At 43.3% G+C, this 20,663-nt stretch overlaps 1 protein-coding gene across 1 annotated transcript in view; it reads left to right on the plus strand.

The window, feature by feature from the left end:
- The first annotated feature begins 1,343 nt into the window (after nt 1–1,343).
- Nucleotides 1,344–20,663, plus strand: part of SH3BGRL (SH3 domain binding glutamate rich protein like) — a 40,384-nt gene continuing 21,064 nt past the window's right edge. The window contains exon 1 of the mRNA XM_080991359.1: nt 1,344–1,567. Coding sequence (XP_080847485.1) covers nt 1,523–1,567 — 45 coding nt within the window. The 5' untranslated portion in view covers nt 1,344–1,522. The remainder of the gene's footprint in view (nt 1,568–20,663) is intronic.

Raw genomic sequence — 20,663 nt, forward strand, 5'->3', positions numbered from 1 at the left:
CTCATTGTGCCCTTGGCCAACGATATCTCTTAGCTCAGATACATCCAATAGGGACAATGGAGGTGAAGAATCTGTGCTATAAAACACCTGGTTTAAATCTGCCATGAGAAACTTTCTCTCTGCTTCAACTCCTCTTTTGCATCAGGGCAGTAATAATACTCACCCAGCTTTCTGGGCCATTGTAAGGGCTTTTTTGATCAGTTTCTTGAGTGCTGCTTTCTGGCCCATCAGGAGTAGACTTGAGTTGCAATGGCCTCCACAGTCACTTATGGACTCACTGTTAAAACAGTGTTCATGGAAGACAATCTTACTTGGCTACGGGTGATCGCCAAAGAAGAAGAAAGAAGGTACTAGGAACAGGGCCTTCTTGGTGATGGCTCAACATTTGTTTAATTCCCTCCCACAGGAAATGCACATGACCATTGTAGTTAAGCCATGCTCTTAAACCTTTTAAAATTTTTGATACAAACTAGAAAACACTTTTTGACTGTCGTCTTTTTTTGCGTTCTCATTTTGTATTGTTATGTAGAGCACTGCCCTGTGTTCTTTGGATGAAAAGATTGTACAAATTTAATAATAATAATACAGCTCTTTTAAAATAAGATTTAATACTGTTATTTTATAAATCGGAATGTTTTGTTATACAGTACATTTCTTGCACACTGTCTTGTAGATGTGCCCTTTATTCAGGCATTTTAAAACTATATTTAAACAAAGCATTTTAAACCAAGAGCCAAGCATTATTACCTTAGACCAGCCTTTCTCAACCTTGGTTCCCCAGATGTTGTTGGACTACAACTCCCATCATCGCTGACTGCTGGTCCTGCTAGATATGGATGATGGGAGTTGTAGTCTAACGACCTATGGGAACCCAAGATTGAAAAAGGCTGTCTTAGACCTAATAATGCGAACTTTCCCGATTGTAAGCGCCCCGAAGCAGGGGCATCTTTTGCGTTAAGTCGGTTTCACGTTGATCGGTGCTATTTTTGAACGCAAGCCATTTCATTTTAACAAATGCCTCGGAGCGGCTTTGAAGGTTCTGGGGCTTGAGGATTGTGGCCGAAAGTGAACAAAATAGCCTCCCCGTTCCGGAAAAAAGAGCTTTGCCCCTAAAATCAGCAGCAACGCGTTCCCCGCCCCCCATGAAAGACCCAGGCCCAGCAGATCCGGCGCGGGAAATATGCGAGCCCAGAAGCCTTCGCATTTCTGCTTCGGATTGTATCACCGCTGCAGTTTCCCCCACTTCCTTTCGATTCTGCGATACAAACATGCTCTCCCTCTCAGCTTCTTCCGGGGTTTGGATGATCAGCGAGCGGGTCCCATGCGTAGCAATAGCAGCAGCTGCCGCTCGTAGCAGGAGGCGGGGCATTCCGTGTTTCCACACTGCACGGCGCTGCGCCTCTTCGCCTGCGCGCTTTCTCTCTCTCCCCATCCTCCTGCGCTCGCTTTTGGCTGAGACACTGTTCCTGGCCTCCTGCGCTCGTTCTGCCATCGCAAAGAAGCGCCTGCGCCCTTCTTCAGGATGGTGATCGTAGTCTTCATCGCTTCTTCATCAGGTTCCACAGCGGTAAGGAGAAGCCAGCGGCTCCTGCTCCCCTCCCTCGCCCAGAAGCTGTTCTCCTTCCTAACTTTCCGCCACCCCTTTGTACTGAAGGAAAGTTGCAGCAGCAGGCTCCTTCCCTTCCCTCTCTCCCGTTTCCCCCTACAGTACTGCGATCTCTTACATTCAGGGCATTTCCGCATTTTCCTTCCTTATTTCTTTTATTTCCTCTGCTCGGTTACAAAAAATATGGGCTGGGTGGCTTTTGCAAATTGTAGCAAGCAATTTGGGACAATCTTTAGCAGGGTTTATTTTATCTTCCATTTTATGATGGGGTGGGGGGTGGGGCAACCCTATGTATTATCGGCATCTTCAAGGCTGACATGAGTATGATCCTAAGCAATCTTACTCGGAGGCAAGCTCCGTTGTGCTCAGTGCAACTTCCTGCCCTTACTGTGGCATCAGCTTTCATAGTATGAGAAGCTGAGACTATGAAAGCTGATGCCACAGTAAGGCAACTCTCTGTGCTTGATTACCTGGTGGGTATTTTCCCACTGAAAACAACTGGATTGATTCATGAGAAAACATGCAGTAGGATTGTTTTTCTCTTCAGTTGCCACAAAACTCTTGACAGTGCAATTGTTATGTACATGTTTATAGACATCTCAGAAGTTCCATTAATTTCATTTTGTCTTGCTCCCAGGTAAATGGGTATGCAGCTGCTGTCTACAGCTGCCAAAGCAACACATGGATCCTCTTCTGGAATTTAATTCCCATTGACTTTAATAGGATTTGCTTCCAGTGAAGCATACTTGGATAGTGCTCTTTAGTCTTCAAAGTTCTTTGCAAATACCCTTGAGGAAGGAGTACTCTTATCTGTAATGATTACTTTGCATGCTCCAGTACTGAATCCTAGTATTCAAGACTGCTTCTGCTTGCTTAGGGTGGTCCTTCCAGTCCCCAACTTTTAATTTTTTTTATTGTATTGATTTGTCACAGATATATGTACAAACACGTAACCATGTAAGTACTGTACTTGTCTGAGATAACTTGTTTGCAACCTAGCAAGTTTTTCACTAATAAAAGCTTAAAAGTGGAGTAAACAGGGTAGACTTCTGCTGCATTTGGTGATTCATGGGTCGCAGCAGCAAGTCATCTTTTGCTTACCTAGAAAGGGCTTAAACTGCACCTTCAGACCTTCTGCCTACAAAACTGTTTAGCTGGAATGTATGAAGGCATAATGTGAGTGCATTTTAGCATGTACAGAGTGCCTTTCCTTTACATTCGAGTAGCAACCACCAACTTCCATGTTCCTGGGGTTAGGCAAAACTGTACCTAGGGAAAGAATGGGTTTCAGTTCTCATTCTTTTCCCTTTTTGGCAAAAGCACTTTTATTTCATGGAGATTATCCAGGAGGTAAGCATCCGTTTAATCCACTTAACACCACTCTTCAGGCTTGTCCTGCTGTTCAGAATACAAAGGCTCAGATTTCCCCCTCTGGTATAGAAATTAAGCATTAACCTCCCCCATGTTCCTTTCCTGTTTCGTTTCTTCCCTTTTCAGTATCCAGTTCCACAATCTTGGATGCTCATGTTTTTATTACATTTCTATATGACCTCCCTTCAAAGGGGGTGTGTGCATGTGTGTGCGTGCATGTATAAATCTTGTTATTCTCCAGACATGGCTTGTGTAACTTCAGAAATAGAGCTAAATCAGGTGCCTGATTGTCAGGTGTGTAAATCAGGTGTAGCCCCTGTGGCTTCGTTTGGACAAGGAATTGGAGGGTCCTTTAAGAAGTAAATTTGGTACCAATATGATTTAGAACACAATATACTGTATATACTTGAGTATAAGCCGACTTTTCCAGCACATTTTTTATGTTGAAAAAGCCCCCCTCGGCTTATACTCGAGTGAAGTGGGCGGCAGTGGCCCACAAGGAGCCCCTTCAGGCTGTTCCTCCCTCCTCCGCTGTCGGCGGTGGCGGAGGAACGAGCAGCCCGAAAGCAGCCATTTCCGGCTGTTTGTTCTTCTTTCTCCGCCGCTGCCACCACCACCAGGTTTGTGGTGTGGTGAACCGGCTTATACTTGAATCAATACATTTTCCAGTTTTTTGTGCTAAAATTAGGTGCCTCGGCTTATATTCGGGTTGGCTTATACTCGAGTATATACGGTACCTTGGTTCTAAGCTCTGCTTGGCCACTAAGTTCAATGGGTAGCTTTGTACAGTACCAGTCTCTGCCTACCTCACAGGGTTGTTAGGAGGATAAAGTGGGGAAATCCCATAAATGTCCCCACTCCCACTCTTTAAAGGAAGGATCGAATGCAAATACAGTGGTGCCTCGCAAGACGAAATTAATTCGTTCCGCGAGTTTTGTCGTCTTGCGATTTTTTTCGTCTTGCGAAGCACGGTGTCGGGAAAGTTTTGGAAAAGCTTCAAAAATCACCAAAGTCTTTAAAAACCTCAAAAAAGGCTACCACACCGCGTCCTATGAGTTGCTCCTCGAAGTCAAGTCGCAACTGTATTAACGGTGTTAAGAAAAAGGAAACAAACTTGCAAGACGTTTCCGTCTTGCGAAGCAAGCCCATAGGGAAAATCGTCTTGCGAAGCAGCTCAAAAAACAAAAAACCCTTTCGTCTAGCGAGTTTTTTGTCTTGCGAGGCATTCGTCTTGCGAGGTACCACTGTAATATGACAAAGAACCTGAATATAACTATGATAAAATAAAGCCTGCAACAAAATGTTGCAGTGTGGAATGATTCTGCTTAGGATGTTCCATTTCATCCTTTCCCTGAAGATGTTTGTACTAGCTCAAACCTTGGGGTTCCCTGAACCTGTTTATAACCTCCCACTAATGCATGGATTCTGCTATTTCGGGTGCATAAGGACCCAGCGCTTGGAAAATTTAGAACATTCTTAGTGTATGATTATAACTCTCGGGCTCCAGGACAAGCTGGCTTTTAAAAAGAAATTCCCAACTTGAAATGTACTTGTGGCAGATCTGCCATGTGAGTGGCTCATTCTAACCACAAAGTGCATCTTAGCACTTTGTATGCCAGTGAATCTTAGCACCATTTTGTATGCCAGTGAATCTTAGCACCATTTTGTATGCCAGTGAAGGCTTTCTTAAAGTGCATCCTAGGAGCTCCTTTGTAAAAAAAAAGTCAGACTGTTGGTTCATCTTGCCCAGTAGCGTCAACTTCTGTTATAGACAGCAATTAAGGTGCTTCCCATATTATTTTCTACTGAACTTTTAAACAATAGAAGCTGTGGACTGAATTTTGTGCTGTCACTGGACAATGGCCTAATCAGTGCAGATCCACAGAGATTTGAACTCAAGAGTGCTGATTTTGGAATCCAGAGTTTACTAGCCTTTGCATCATGGAACCAACAACATTTGAGAGTGCTGTGCAGCTGAGGTAATCCATGGTCTGGCTTGTCATTGCATCTGAAACCTGGCTGGTGGGTTCTTTCCCACAAACAAGCCATGATCCGTAAGCCCAGAGCAAACCTTGGTTACAGCTCATCGTCCTCTTGGAGAAAAATAATAAAAGAGCCTAGGTTTGGACTTAATGCTAAGCCAAACAGTGGTTTAACTCTCACCAGGGGTGCAGGGGAAGCTCACTTTTGAACCACAGTAGTTAAGTTTAATGTGATGTGTGAGCCAGACCTTGCAAAAATTAAGGTGCAGCCTTTATGTAGCAAGACAGAATCCAGTATACACTGGAACTTCGGGCAGTTCAGTTTCTTGTGGATAATATTGCAGAATAACTGACGAAATGACTGTACAGTTATATGGGGGGGGGGGAGCCTGTGCATGTGGCAAACGCTCATAAGGAAGTGGTGAAATAGTTGCACCAGTTTTTACAGCACTTCTGAGGTGGATTTGGATTGTTTCTTTATTCTTGCATTGTGACTTCAGATGTTTACCAAGCAGCAGGATGCACCTTCTTCTAAATCTAAAGAAACCCATCAGCAGAGTGACTTGGAGACCACCCACCCAGCTGTGTTGGAACAGCTGAATCTCTGATCAACTTCTGCCTAAATGGTTAGAACATTTAAACGCTGGTAATGCAGTTCTTCTTGCTGCCTGCTCCCACCCTGCTGAGTTCTGATGTGAAAGACCACTCAGTCAGCTCCTTCCTACATGTTGTGACCACACTTGCCATACTATGCACAATTCTGATTGCCCCACTTAAAAAATAATATTGTAGACTGGAAACAGTGTTAGAAAATAGTGAGACGCCAAGCACATTTTGTACTTGGCTATTGACCATTTGCAACCAAGTGAAGATGTCTGGGTGCCACCGTTTCCATCATCTGGAGGTCATTGGATCTGGAATGTTTTCACACACTAGCAACACGTCCTGTAGAATTCTATCAGTTATATTTTATCTGCACAATCAGAATGAATTTCTGGAACCAAACTGCTTTTTCTGTGCAGTTAGAGCAGGAGCAGTCCAGAATAGGCCAATATGTGTGTGGACTGTCCCTGGATCAAGGGACTTTTTAAGTTCTCAAAGTTCTTGAGCTAGCTCAAGGTTGTCATCTGAACTAGCCAGATGTTTAACTGATAATCAATAGCAGTTAGTTCATTATTTGAAAAATAAGACTTCAGAGCTGTCTTACTCCAAAATGTCAACTAGACATTCCGTTTTGGCAACTGTTAAGGAACCATTTGGTGCCTATATTGTGACTGGAAAAGGTGCAGAAAGGGAAATGTAGGGGTGTTACAAGATTTGATGCTTTTTAGTTAACGGGGAAAACCGAGTACAGTGGTACCTTGGTTTTAGAACAGCTTAGTTTATTAAACAACTTGGAAATAAAACGCTGCAAACCCAGAAGTCGGTGTTCCAATTTGTGAACTTTGCCACCTGCTTAATAATACATGGAGACATAAAGTGAAGCCGGATGTTGGAAAATTCAGGACAAGCAAAAGAAACTACATCTCACAGCACCCAGTTTAACTATGGGATTTGCTCCCACATGATGTAGGGATGGCCACCAAGATGGATGGATTTGAAAGAGGATTAGACAAATTCGTAAGAAGATAAGGTTGTCAGTGGCTACTAGCTATGATGACTCTGAATACCAGCTGCTGTGAAATGCCAGTGGGGGGAATGATTTTTTAATACTAATAATACTAATAATACTAATAATAATAATAAATTTTATTTATAGCCCGCCCTCCCCAGCCAAGGCCGGGCTCAGGGCGGCTAACAAGCAATAATAAAAACAAGTTGAATGAATACAACTTAAAAACAAGATTAAAATACAACAATTAAAATATTGAAACATTAAAATGTTAAAATGCAGCCTCATCACAGGAGTAGAAAGGTAAAAGAAAAAAGAAAGAGAGGGAGGGAATCAAATTGGCTCCAAGCCAAAGGCCAGGTGGAACAACTCTGTCTTACAGGCCCTGCAGAAAGAAATCAGATCCTGCAGGGCCCTGGTCTCATGAGACAGAGCGTTCCACCAGGCCGGAGCCAGAGTTGAAAAGGCCCTGGCTCTGGTTGAAGCCAATCTAACTTCCTTAGGGCCCGGGACCACTAGGGTGTTGCTATTTATGGACCTTGAGGCTCTCCGTGAGGCATACCGGGAGAGGCGGTCCCGTAGGTATGAGGGTCCTAGAACGTGAAGGGCTTTAAAGGTCAAAACCAGCACCTTAAATCTGACCCTGTACTCCACCGGGAGCCAGTGCATCTGGAAAAGCACTGGGTGAATATCCTCCCATGGCAGAGTGATTTTGTACTCAGATCCTGTTTGTGGTCTTCCTATTGACATATGGTTGACACAGGACTGGCCTAAGACATTTTGGCACCTGAGGTGAACCACAAAATGGCACCTCTCTCCTCGCCATGGAAAAAGAAGTGAGGGAAGATCTACATCAGGAACAAGGGGGTGGGATTTTGACATCAGGATATGCTGCCTGGTGAATCTTGCCGCCTGAGTCAGTTGCCTCACCTTGTCTCATGGGTGGGCCGGCCCTGAATATAGATCTACATCAGGATCTGCTGCACTTGTGCTTCTTGAGTCAGGTCGCCTCACTTTGAGGGAAGATCTACATCAGGAACAAGGGGGTGGGATTTTGACATCAGGATATGCTGCCTGGTGAATCCTGCCGCCTGAGTCAGTTGCCTCACCTTGTCTCATGGGTGGGCCGGCCCTGAATATAGATCTACATCAGGATCTGCTGCACTTGTGCTTCTTGAGTCAGGTCGCCTCACTTTGAGGGAAGATCTACATCAGGAACAAGGGGGTGGGATTTTGACATCAGGATATGCTGCCTGGTGAATCCTGCCGCCTGAGTCAGTTGCCTCACCTTGTCTCATGGGTGGGCCGGCCCTGAATATAGATCTACATCAGGATCTGCTGCACTTGTGCTTCTTGAGTCAGGTCACCTCACTTTGCCTTGCGGGTTTGCTGGCCCTGTGCATGGCTATAAGTGTCATTGCTAAAATGTTTTCTTTTAGCAAGAAGGAGCTTACGGTGTAGGTATTTTTCTTATGGTGGCAATTGTTGCTAACACTTGATCTCAAAAATCATAGCAGAGATTAGTTTTGTTAGGGAAAATTCACACTAAACATCTTGGTGCAAGAATGTCTTAAAATGTATGGTGTGGACGTGATCAAAGCAATATTTGAAACTTTGCAAAACTTTTTGAGTTTTGCAATGCAGTTCTCCAGTCAAGTAATGCATTAAAAAGTGCAAAACTTTTTGAGTTTTGCAATGCAGTTCTCCAGCCAAGTAATGCATTAAAAAGTGCATATACTGTGGTAAAGTGCATAAGCATGCGTATATTAGTGAATTGGTAAAAATTGTGTTGCATTAAGGAAATGTGATTGCAAAAACGTGTATATTGGGAGAAATTTATACTAAAATGAGAACTTTTCATGAGAACTTTTTTTTTTTTAATAGTTGATGTAGAAATGCAGAGAACTGAACTTAAGAATGGGAAAACCAGAAATGGAAGAGAAACAGAGTTGTCAGATTCTCCCATCCCTAGATGAGTGTTGTAATCCAGAAGTATCTTCAGGGCCACAGGTTCCTCATTCCTGGTCTACAACACCAACCATGTTTGTGGTTGCATGTGGATAACACCAATAATAAAACTCATTGAAAAACAAATCCAAAGAAAATGGCTCCCTCCATTGCCATTTGGAAATGCTTGGTGAATCAGTCAAATTTTGATCTTAGGTGGCAGCCTAAGATCAGGGTCTTTCCTTATGGAAAGCCTCATAAATTCAGTTCCCCATGGTGACTGCTCCTGCCCCAGATCGCTAATGTAACGTTTTCCTCTGAGTTCTGTGCAAAGTACAGTACAGAGGAATTTGTTGATTTTGCCATTTCTGCAAATTGGGAGAATTGAGCTGATTCTGAACCCAATGTCAGTGGTTTGTAAAGGTGCCTTGTTAATTGAACAAGCTAAATGTAAGAGTAACCCCAGGAAGTTTCAATGTTTAGTTTAATTTTGATTGCATTTTAAACAGCGTGTATATTCATGTTGCGTGTATGTCTGTGTTAATAAGACATTGTATTATATTTGCAGTGGCCTGTGGCCAGTGTGGGAAACTTTGACCTTCCAGATGTTGCTAAACTGCAACTTCCATCATCCCTGACCATTAGTCATGCTTGCTAGGGGATGGCAGTTGTAGTTTAGCAACATCTGGAAGGTCAAAGTTTCCCACACTGCAGAGGTCTCTGGAGTGGAGAGGCTCTTTTTGCCTAGTTAATACTGGAAATTCAATAAGTTGCGTGAATCTCTGTCATTGCTTCTGAGATCTCTCCCAACACAAAGTGCAAATTTGGATGGATTCCTGCTTTTGCTTTCTTTGTCTAAAACCCATCAAGAAATGAGAGCAAAGACTCTGCCCTGTGTGCTCGTCAAAGGACTTTAATGGAGGGGTTGGTTCCATAAATATCAAACTTTATGGGCCCCTGGACCCAATTCTCTTTCGAATTTGGAAGGAAAACTTGTACACATTTTGAATAAGCGAGATCGGACCACTTGAATAGAGTTTATGGTATAACAAGAGCATGGGAACAGCATATGTTTTTGTTGATGTTTTTTTTAAAAAAACCTTTCCTCTTATGCAGCCTGCTGATAATGCACTTCATATATAGGTCATGCAGTTTAGGCTTTTATATAGGCTATTATGTCACCCCCTCCTCAGGGGGGGAGACTGTGCACAACAAAAGGGATCCCACAGCAGAGATTACTTTTAACAGCTCAAGACACTGACAGTGGCTTTGAGTGCTATAGCAAGTGTGTGCTAGCATCCATGTGCATGGACTTTGCCATGGACAATTGGTGGTGCTTATTTGTAATAATCATAAAGGATATGACGTAGGGTATATATCTGTGCAATGCTATGGTTTGCCAGAAGCAGCTTAGTCATGCTGGCCACATGACCCAGAAGCTGTACACCGGCTCCCTCGGCCAGTAAAGCGAGATGAGTGCCACAACCCCAGAGTCACCCACAACTGGACCTAACGGTCAGGGTTCCTTTTACCTTTATATAGGAATCTATAGCCTGGGCAACCTTTCATATGTGAGTCCCATTGCATACTACAAAGCCAGGTGCCTCTAGTCAACTGCATGCAGCTGCTGATGTTTGTTTGTAATGACGAACATTAGTCTTTCAGTACAAACAAAATGCCACCTCTAACGACTGGACAACATGCAAAGAATACTTTTTCTGAACAGCGAGGCATGGTACAAACCAAATAAACAAATGTGAAGCAATTGAGGATAAATGAGCACATTTTGGGGGGTGGGGGTTGTTATTGTCTAGTTCAGGCATCACCAACCTTTTTGTGCCTATGGACACATTTGGAAATTTGAGAACATTCCGTGGACAGCAGTCACATAATGACTGTCATGGGAAGGGTGGTGGTGGTGGCATTGAGCACTGTAGGGGTGTGACAAAACAAAGAAATCGCCGCTATTGGATTTTGGCATAATGCAAAATGATTGCTGCATCTAAAATAGTGGGGAAATCCAAGCACAAAATGGTGCAGCCATGATACAGCTGTCCCATCAATAGGGATAAAAGATCACCAGTGCAGTCACTCACAGAGCGAAGTTCTTTGCACCTCTGCTCTGGATAGGGAGGGTAGGCACTCAGTCTTGGCACCAAGTGGCACGTGGGCATTTTTAAGGAGATGTGTTCAATGTACGAGAGGCTGAGGCAGTACAAAGCACTGATTCTTGTGCCCTGTGGATTTAGAGGGGATATAGACCTTTCAGGGTTTCACAGAAGTACCAGCAGCAACATTTCCCCTCAGTTAGCAGCCTCTAGTGTGGTTTCTGCTCCTTTGAACATGGTTTTTACTATTGGTGGTGATCTCTCCCCCTGCACCCATACAGTGGTACCTCAGGTTAAGAACTTAATTTGTTCTGGGGGTCCGTTCTTAACCTGAAACTGTTCTTAACCTGAAGACCACTTTAGCTAATGGGGCCTCTCGCTGCCGCCACGCTGCCGGAGCACGATTTCTGTTCTCATCCTGAAGCAAGGTTCTTAACCCGAGGTACTATTTCTGGGTTAGCAGAGTCTGTAACCTGAAGCGTCTGTAACCTGAAGCGTCAGTAACCTGAAAGCATCTGTAACCTGAAGCGTCTGTAACCCGAGGTACCACTGTACTTTAAAAATATTCTCTGGAAGTAGTCCTGATATTCTGACTGGATGAATGTTTTGCCCAGTGAAATGACCCAGCAGAACAATGACTTAACACAAAATAAAAACCCTAACAAATGATTAGCTAAGGCACTTGGCACAGATTCCAGTTTTCCTTCTGGGAGGCAATCTACCAGTCACACCTTTTAAGTATGATTTCTGTTTCTTCCCCTTCCTTCTGTTGGGTGTGGTCTCCCATGTTTCCTCAGTCCTTTTCAAGGCATGGCTTAATCCTGCAGGGTACAGTCTCCTTATAAAGTTCCCACAGGTTATTAGGGTCCAGAAGAGCCATTTTAAAACACACACCAATAAATATTTACAGACTTAAACCCATAATCTTTATTGTTCCTGAGATGCAGAGGGGCAATATAATGTGATCAGTCTGGTACTAAATCTCATTTGACAAACTCACTCAGGCTTAAGGGCTAATGCCACAACATTCAGAGTTCTGTCTCCCATGCGCAGCAGGTGAGGCTGTGCACCACATTGTGTTTCCAGGGAAGATTAAGGATGATAAAGGCAACTTAGAGACATTTCCTTTCTGGAGAAGCAACCTCCCCTTCCCCTGCCCCTGATCAAGGGTCACAGTACTCAGGACTGGTCAAGTTATTTATTTCTGTGCACCCCACCTTTTCAATTAAGGAATTCAAAGCAGCAAATACAACCCCTTTTCCCCAAATATTTTTTTACCATTGCAACAACCCTGCAAGGTAGCTTGAGCCAAGTAATAGCAGCTGACCCAAAGCCAGCTAGTGAGCTTTGTGGCTGAGTGGGAATTTGAACCTGAGAAATCCCACAGGTACCTCTCACTGCAAGTAAAAAATTTAAATCAGTAACCTTTTCTTGCCCTTTCATGGTACTCAAAACCACCAGCTGCACTGGCTTCCTCACTCTGCCCAACGATAGGAACAGCTCTAAGGTACCTCCCCTACTTCACTTGATACATATACTGTATATATATTTCTGGTCATTAGCAGGATAATGCAAATGACCAAACTGGGGTGGGTGAAGCAGAGAGATAGAGAGACAGAAATAGTTGTTCCAGGTAGTTCCAGGCATACCAAGGTAAATTCCCACTTGGTAAATAACTTTGTTGATGGCAAGCAGGGCAATGATAACAATGGCTAAACAATGAAGCTATTGTTTTGCCATAGATTTGTTTAAACTGTGTGATAGTTCCTGCTAATCCTTTTATTAGCATGTGTGATGGCTAATTAAGTCAGACCCTGTGTGCTGGACAGAGATCCTTAATTCTTTGAAATCAGCATGGGTTCAAAGGTAATGGAGTCAGCCTAATTTCCTTTGAGGTGAGAGCCTGGGGGGACTGAGCACAACAAGGCATCAAATAACTAGGTGTGAGAATACAGATGAGCAGGGCCTCTCTCCTAAAACCAGGGCTTAGGATAGCAAGATGAGAACAGGTGAGATGTAGCTTTTCTTGGGCTGGGGTTGGGGAAGCAAGCTGCAAGGCAGGGATGCTGCTGCCTTTGGAAAGCTGGCGCTGCTTGGGACAAGATGCTTGGAACCACCCTCCCACAGGAGGCTATGGTTGTAAATGTGTGTAAACAAACCATATATCACAAAGACACCATAAAGACTGTGTCCCCTTGTCCAAAAGTGAACACAGACTCTGGGTTAAGGCACACCTGCAAACCTTGGAATCTTGCACCGCTTGGAGATTGAGGTGGCGCATAGCAGTATTGTGCTAGGGAAAGTAAAGCAGCAGATGCTGGGAACCTTGCAGAATGGCCGAGTCCTGGCTCAAGGCTTGGTGTGAAGGGTGATGTCTGTTTCATCAGGTCCAGAAGGCTGGTGCCCCTTCCTGGCTCAATCAGCCCTTGATCTGCCTGGCTCATTGTCTTCTCTGCTCCTGCTATGGCCCTAGGACTGGGATGGGGAATCTCTTGTCCGGGAGCCAGATTTGGCCTTCCAGGTGTCTTTGTCTGGCCCTTGGGACTGTCCCCAGACCACACCACTCACTGGCCCTAATTTGCACCCTGAGTGTTTTTGTCAGCTAGAATGTGTTTGTATTCTGAGGGGGCAGTACAAGAGTCAGCTGGAAGCCCAGGTAGATGGTGTGGGGACCTCCATTCCTGGGGTAGGAAAACCCAGATCCCATGGTTTCAGAGTTATTGGCAGAGTCTTCTGGGCAGATCTTGCTCCACATCATGTTTGAGGTCTGCGCAGAGCTGAACCATGGCGGGCCACAGCTGCATTCACCCTAGATCTGCAAATACAGTACAGACAAGCATCTTCTGTTGTGTTTTGGTTCTGAAATCCTTTCATGACAAGGGTTAAGGACCTTTTGGTTCTGAAACTTGGGCCACATCTGCACCATACATTTAAAGCACTGCAATACCTTTTAAACATTTAGTCCCTCTTTGCCTGCAACTCTGGAAATGGCAGCTCTGTGAGGGGAATAAGAGACTTCTAACAACTCTAGGCACCCTTACAAAACTACATTTCCCTGGATTCTTTGGGGGAAGCTGTAACCATTATAGTGATATCACTGTGTTGTAAATGTGAGACTTTTTAGATCTCCACCTCTGATGTTGTGGTTAGATATTAGAGGTTCTTGACATTGCTGCTTATTTCTTCCATTCTACTGCTGCTGTTTAGTTTGAATTTGGGTGCTAATTTGGGTGCTATCATTTAAGCTTCAAGAGCTACCATTTAATGAAAATGTACATGCATTGTTTAAATCTGCCTTAAGCATTTTCTTAAAGAAAGCTCAGGAAAGGTGGGCTGATCATGAGATTTTGGTAATACTGGGTAGCATTACTACCTATTACTGAGATACAGCTGTGCCTGAACAATATCTATAAATGTGGGTTAGGTCAGTATATTTTTTTTCTGAAAGGCATTCATTGTTCCAGTGACAGTACAGAAATGCACAGCAACCAGCCTTTGGGGAAACACAGTTATTTTAATGTCTCTGACAAGTTTCCTGGCAGACCTAAGCAAACAGCTGAGTTAAAATCCCAGCTTTTAGATCCCTTAAAATGCCATTTACTATATCTGTTGTTGCGAGATCTTGATTTCTGAGTAACAACAGTTGTACAACACTACTCAGGACAGTGTGGAAATGGATATATGTGCTTCCACAAAACTATTAAGAAACTCTCTTTTAATTTCAATTGTCTTATCAGGTTCTGGGACTCTTAAAAAATATATACAACCCTCAAGGAATTTTTACTACATGATAACCGTCTCTCCCATTGCATATACACCCAGCCCTCATTCTAAAGTTCCCCTGGTTCACTGGAAAATCCCAGTAGCAAGTAGGCTACAAATGTGGAAACCTGTGGCCCTCCAGATGTTGTTGGATTTAAGTTCCTATCAGCATCAGCTAGGGTGGCGAATGATTGCAGTTGATGGGAATTGTCCCCTAGCAACATCTGGAGTGCCACAAGTTCCACAGGCCTGCCTAGAGGGGAAAGGTTAAATCAAGGGTTCATAGTCTGACCACACTTTCCATAAGTTGCCTTGTGTGAGAGTTACACCTAGGTCCCCAGCAGTCAAAGTTCTGCACTACCAGTTGCTCCTTCAGAACAGCTCAGACCTTCATTTTTAAATGTTAAGGCTCTAGATCAGGTGTTGGCAACGTAAGGCCCATGGGCCACAAGCAGCCCATGGGGGTCATTTAACCAGCCCACGAGCTGCCCCCAAACCGAGTCGCCCTCTTGGCAAGTCCCCACCTGCTGCGCTGAACCAGAGCAGCGTGGGGACTCACTTCCGCGGTGCCAGAAATCGCATGTGCAATCTGGCCCACGGAGAGATCTCCACTGGAGTGAACCGGCCCAGGCGAGGTAAACCTTGCCAACCCCTGCTCTAGGTGGATGCTGTGACTTTTAAAAAATGTGATAACCAAATGGCCTGGGCCAAGCCAGAATCCCCAGAACACAATGGGGATGTAGTAGACAATGTGAAGGCAAACTTATAGCTGTGTACATATTCCTTTGCTGAACTTTTAAAGTAGTGGATGGATAACCCATCATGTTCAGCGAATGCCCTCCAGCAATTGTTGAGGTTTTATGTGGTGTTTATTTTGGACTAGGCAAAAAGCCATTTCCAAGCATGTAAAAGTCAAACATGGTTTGGCTGAATTTCAGAGACTGCCAAAGGGCAGACTCTTTTCACATTGAAAAGCAGTAATTGGGGTTATGGCTATGATGATTTGGGAGGTGCTCAGTGCTTTAAAAAGAAGCAGGAGGTCGCTGGAAGACATCCTTTTGAAACCTGATAACGGTTTGCCACATTGCATTGCAGACGGAAGTTAGTTGTTTTGACCCAAGCGTATGCTTGTTTTATTTCTTCTTCTTTTTTAAAGTGCTTTTTTCCAAGCATATGTTTTAAGGAGAAGAACAATGGCTTGTCTGATGCTGGGTTCTGCAGCGGCAACATGCAAACTCAAAAGGCACAGCCACAAAAAATAAATAAAAAAAATCAGGTTTTCTAGATCTTCTGATTTCAAAGTCAGGCATAAAGTTAGCAATTCAGCTTGAAATTGGGGGGTGGGGCGGGGTGGAAATGGGTAAGATGACCAAGCAGGACACTTGGCCCCACCTAACCAGATAGAAAGCATCATTGAAGGTAGAATTATAGCACATAGAGAGGAACCGGCATGGCTTCTGCAAGCAGTGGCAGACTTGGGTACTATGGTGCAAAATTGGGCATTCTTCCACCCCACCCCAGTCTTTGCGCTACTTTCCCAAAGGTGGGTAAGGAGGTACCTGGCTTCGTGAAGGAGGCACAAAGACTCTGGCAGGGACCTAGAACCCTCCCATCTCCTTCCCCAAGCTGGGAAAGTGCTAGCTAGGCTTTGGAACAGAGGCAGAAGGACCCTAGGACCCTGTCAGAGCCTCACACCTCCTACCCATAGCCCAGCACCTAGCTCACTCTGCTTTGAGATGGCATCCCCTTGGATCAGTGTACAACCCTAAATCTGCTCCAGCTGTAAGGCTAGTCTAACTAACGAGTCTGTCTAACTAACGAGTGTTTCTCAAACTTGGGTTCCCAGCTTTTGTTGGAGTACAGGTATAACCTTCCATCATCCGTTGCTAGCTGGACCAGTGGTCAGGGATGGTGGGAATTGTAGTCATAACAATAGCTGGAGACTCAAGAGACTCAAGCTTGAGAAACACTGAACACTTCTTTTGAGAGTGTTGACAAGCCTATAAGTAGAGGTGATCCAGTCAACACTGTGTATTTAAACTTTGAAAAAGCTGTTGATTAATCACCACCCTGAAAGACTCCTGATAAGCTTAGCAGTCATTGAGTGGGTTGGTGGGGAAGAACAGGTCATCTTATACATCAGTAATTTTAACCACTAACTTGTTTAAGAAAAAGTAGAGAGCAGGGATCAATGGGCAGTTCTCACAGCGGAGGCTTTTAAGAAGTGAGGTCCCTCAAGGATTCATATTGGGACCAGTGCTTTTTAAGTTGTTCATAAATTAGTTTGGGTTGAGCTGCTTGGCAGCCAAGTTTACTGATGACACTCAGTTGTACTGGAGGTAAGAACAGAAGGGCATTGCAAAGCGCTCTGAAAGAATCTTTTCAAAGTGCATGAATGGTAATTAAATTAGCAAATGTTATTCAATTCAAGCAAGTGCAAAGTGACACATACTATTGCAGAAAATAAAATCCACGTATACGCCTATGGAGTCTGAACTGGTGGTGAGTGACTAGGAATAAGATCTTGGATTCATAGTTAGCTTGATGAAAATTGTGACCCAGTGTGTGGCAGCTGCGAAAAAGGTGAAGCCCAGGTAAGGAATAATTAGGAAACGGATTGATAATAAAACTGCCAGTATCACAACGTTGTTAAACAAATGTTGGACACGCTTGGAATACTGTGTACAGTTTGGGTTTGCTTCATCTCAGAAAGCATATTGTGCAGCTGGATAAGGTCCAGACAAGAGCAACTAAAACAAACACAGAATAAAGAATTATGCATGGTTTGGAGAAAGTGGATAGAGAAGTTTTTCTTGCCCCTCTCACAACTAGAGTCATCTAATAAAGTTGAATGTTGGGAGAGCCAGGACAGACAGAAGAACGTATTTGTCTGGGTTACGTGGTGGAATTTTCTACCACAGGCCCATGTTGGCAAGGGCCACCAACTTGAATGGCTTTAAAAGGAGTATATTCATGGAGGACAGGCATCCCCAAACTCTGCCCTCCAGCTGTTTTGGGACTACAATTCCCATTATCCCTGACCACTGTTAGCTAGGGATGATGGAAGTTGTAGTCCCAAAACAGCTGGCGGGCAGAGTTTGGGGATGCCTGATGGAGGACAAGGATTATCAGTGACTACTAGTCATGACCTCTATATATTAGCTCCAGTATCAGAGGTGGTATGCCTCTGTAGACCAGTTGCTGAGAATTACAAGTGGGGAAGAGTGTTGTTGCACTGAGGTCCTCCTCATTAATTTCCCACAGGCCTCTGCTTGGCCACCAGTGATGCCAGAGTACCTGAGCCTCCAGTCTGAGCCCACAAGGATGTTACATTATTGCATTAACATCTGGAGGGCACCAGGTTGCAGAAGGCTGTTCTGTGTAAACCTCTGGGTAGGAGAGCCTGAGGGCAATTGAGGATGGCAGTTTGGTTGATGACTTATTTGTGAGATTCTAGAAGCAATTATCTGGATGCCTTAGAAATAGAATTCTGAACTAGGTGAATTTTGCCAGGAAGATGACACCAGACATCAGCAGCACAGGACCTGTAAGTTAAATTTCATTTAAAAGTAGGTGTTGTGAGAGAGTAAGTTGCTCTCCCCCCCCCCCAACTTAGCAGGTAGAGTAATCATGGATTCGGGACTTTTTTAGCTGTGTGGGTTTTGGGGTTGTTGTGGTTTTTGTTTTTTGCCTTATGCTGGGTGGTCTTGGACAAATTGTTGCCTGTCCATTTTGATTATCTTTAGTAAAAACAAAAACAAAAAAATTGGAACAGTGATCTACCTTACAGGGTTGTTGCTAAGACAAATAGACTTTGAAAATGCTTTTGCAATTCTTAAAAAATGTGCAGTAGACTGCTGGTTTCTTTTGTGAAACTAGTCCTTTCTTGAGGCTGAAGAACATGCATAGGACTTTCTGTACAGTTTAACAAACTTTGGAATATTTGGACAATATATGTTTGGAGGCAGTTAATACATCTAATTTGATCGGGAAATATTTTGTTCTTGTACATCAACTTTTATAAAGGACTTTGTGCATTATGCTGTGTTGTATAATGAATGATCATTTGAAGTGCTTTTTAAAAACATACAAACATTCCCACAAGCAAGCTTTCATACTGTGACTATTGCCGCAGATTATTAGTTTTAAGTATACCTGTCTAAAGTGCAACTTTCACTTACATTAATAAAGCTACCCTTCACCATTCCTTTGAATACCTTGCAGAAGTCTTCAAAATAACTCCTAATTCTGCTCTCCTTGTTCATTTATTATTATTATTATTATTATTATTATTATTCCTCCCATTTTGCCCTTTCCACTGTCTATTGTACTACATGCACTAAGTAAGCTTGCTAGGATAAAATCTGGACAGCACAAATGCTCAGTTTAATTTTGCAGAGCTTGTGTTGGCTCCCACCTACCCAAAGGAATACTGGCTTCATGTTAAATACATACGCAGCTTGAAACGGTGTCAAGTAAGAGGCCCATCTGACAATCTCTGTCTCCCTGGAGAAAAACCAGCTGCTTTTAGTTTACTTTCTTGTCAAGTTATCGGAAGCAATGTGATCTTCTAGGTTTTTGCATCAGAACACAACTCTGCTGTTCTTCCCCCACACTTTTCTTTTTCTAAGACAATAAGAGGTTGTGTTCGTATCATACCAAATTAACTCTTTGACGTTAGGTAGTGTATATTTTTGTTTGTGTTTTTTAAAACACAAAAATATATGTTTCCCTGACGTGAAAGGTTCTTTGCTTTCCTTAAGAATAAAATTAAAATAAACACATTTTAGTAGTATAATTATTGAATACAAAACTGAAGCCTGAATGCATCTATCTGCAGATAAACAAATGTTTTATAAATATTAAATACACACTGTTCAGAGAAATTCAGCATTATTCAATGCAAGCTGCTCATTCATTCCAATTTAATTTGTAATCTAATCACAGCACTAAAAAGAAATTACTCAAACCAAGCACATTTTGTAGACAACTTGATCTTGGATATATTTAAGTCTTTATCTTCCCCAATAGCTTATATGGATCTATTGTCTCCTTCCTGTATCCTTTCATTCCAGTTGATATGAAATATGTTCCACTTTTCTCTAAATCTATCATCTTGCTGCCTGCGTTCCCTAATCCTTATTATATTTGTAATTTGATCATCTGAATACAATACAATACAAAAGCACTGTGATACTTCTTTAAACAGTCATAGCTCCACCCAAAGAATCCTTGGAACTGTATTTTTCTTGCTGCTGCTGCTGCTGCTGCTGTTAATTTATACCCTGCCTTTTTCCTGACGTGACTCAAGGTGGCTTACTGATAAAAGCAAGAATCTTTAAAAACATAGAAAAACCAATCATTAAATTACAATTAAATATTGATAGAATTAAAACTATATTCATATATAAAATTTGTTTAAAACATGTCAGTAAGTACAGGTGGAGACTGTTTTAGGCTTGTCAAATTGTGACGTGCTATTGCCGCCATGTGGGTCCTTTTGGACCCAGAAGAAGGCAGAGCAGTGTGGGGAAGGGTGGACCGGGATGGGGGATGCTTATATATGCATGGGGGCCAGGAACGGAACCCTTGTGTGAAATGGTCACTGCCTGTACAATAAAACCAGCACAGCAGCAGTGCTTTAATTCAAAGCAGTCAGTTCCTAAAAGCCTGTTGGAACAAGAAAATCTTCACCTGCTGGCGGAAGAACAACAAGGAGGGAGTCAGTCTAGCTTCTTTAGGGAAGGAGTTCAAAGTTCGGGAGCACCCACCAAGAAGGCTCTTGGTAGTTTGTTAAGGGTGCTGAGAGTTGTTAGAAGGCAACCCATCCCAAATTCCCCTGATAGAGCCACAGTTACCAGGGTGCTTTAACAAGCAATCTTCTCTTCCCAGGGAACCAATGTATATGCTGTGATTTATAGGAAGTAGACCTATTAAAACTAATGAACATGATTAAGGTAGTTCATTAATTTTGTGACTCTGTTCCTAGTTGAATGCCACCCGCCGTCTCCATGGAAATTTCCCACATGTATTTAGCTCTTCAGAGAATAGCTCCTCCAAACTGGCCTGCTGAAATTCCAGCATGCCTCAGCATGTGGAAATAGGTATGTTCGTATCATTTAAATCGCCAAAAACAAAATAGCTGGGTGAGGAGCAAATGCTCAGGTGAGGAGCAAAGTGACAGAGACTGCCCACGAAATGCCACAACAGATAAGACAGAGACTCTGCCCTCTCCCCCAAATGCACTAGCAAACTTCCACGCCAGCAGTGACTGC

The sequence above is a fragment of the Podarcis pityusensis genome, assembly GCF_964106645.2.
Source record: "Podarcis pityusensis genome assembly, chromosome: Z".
Classification (NCBI taxonomy): Eukaryota; Metazoa; Chordata; class Lepidosauria; order Squamata; family Lacertidae; genus Podarcis; species Podarcis pityusensis.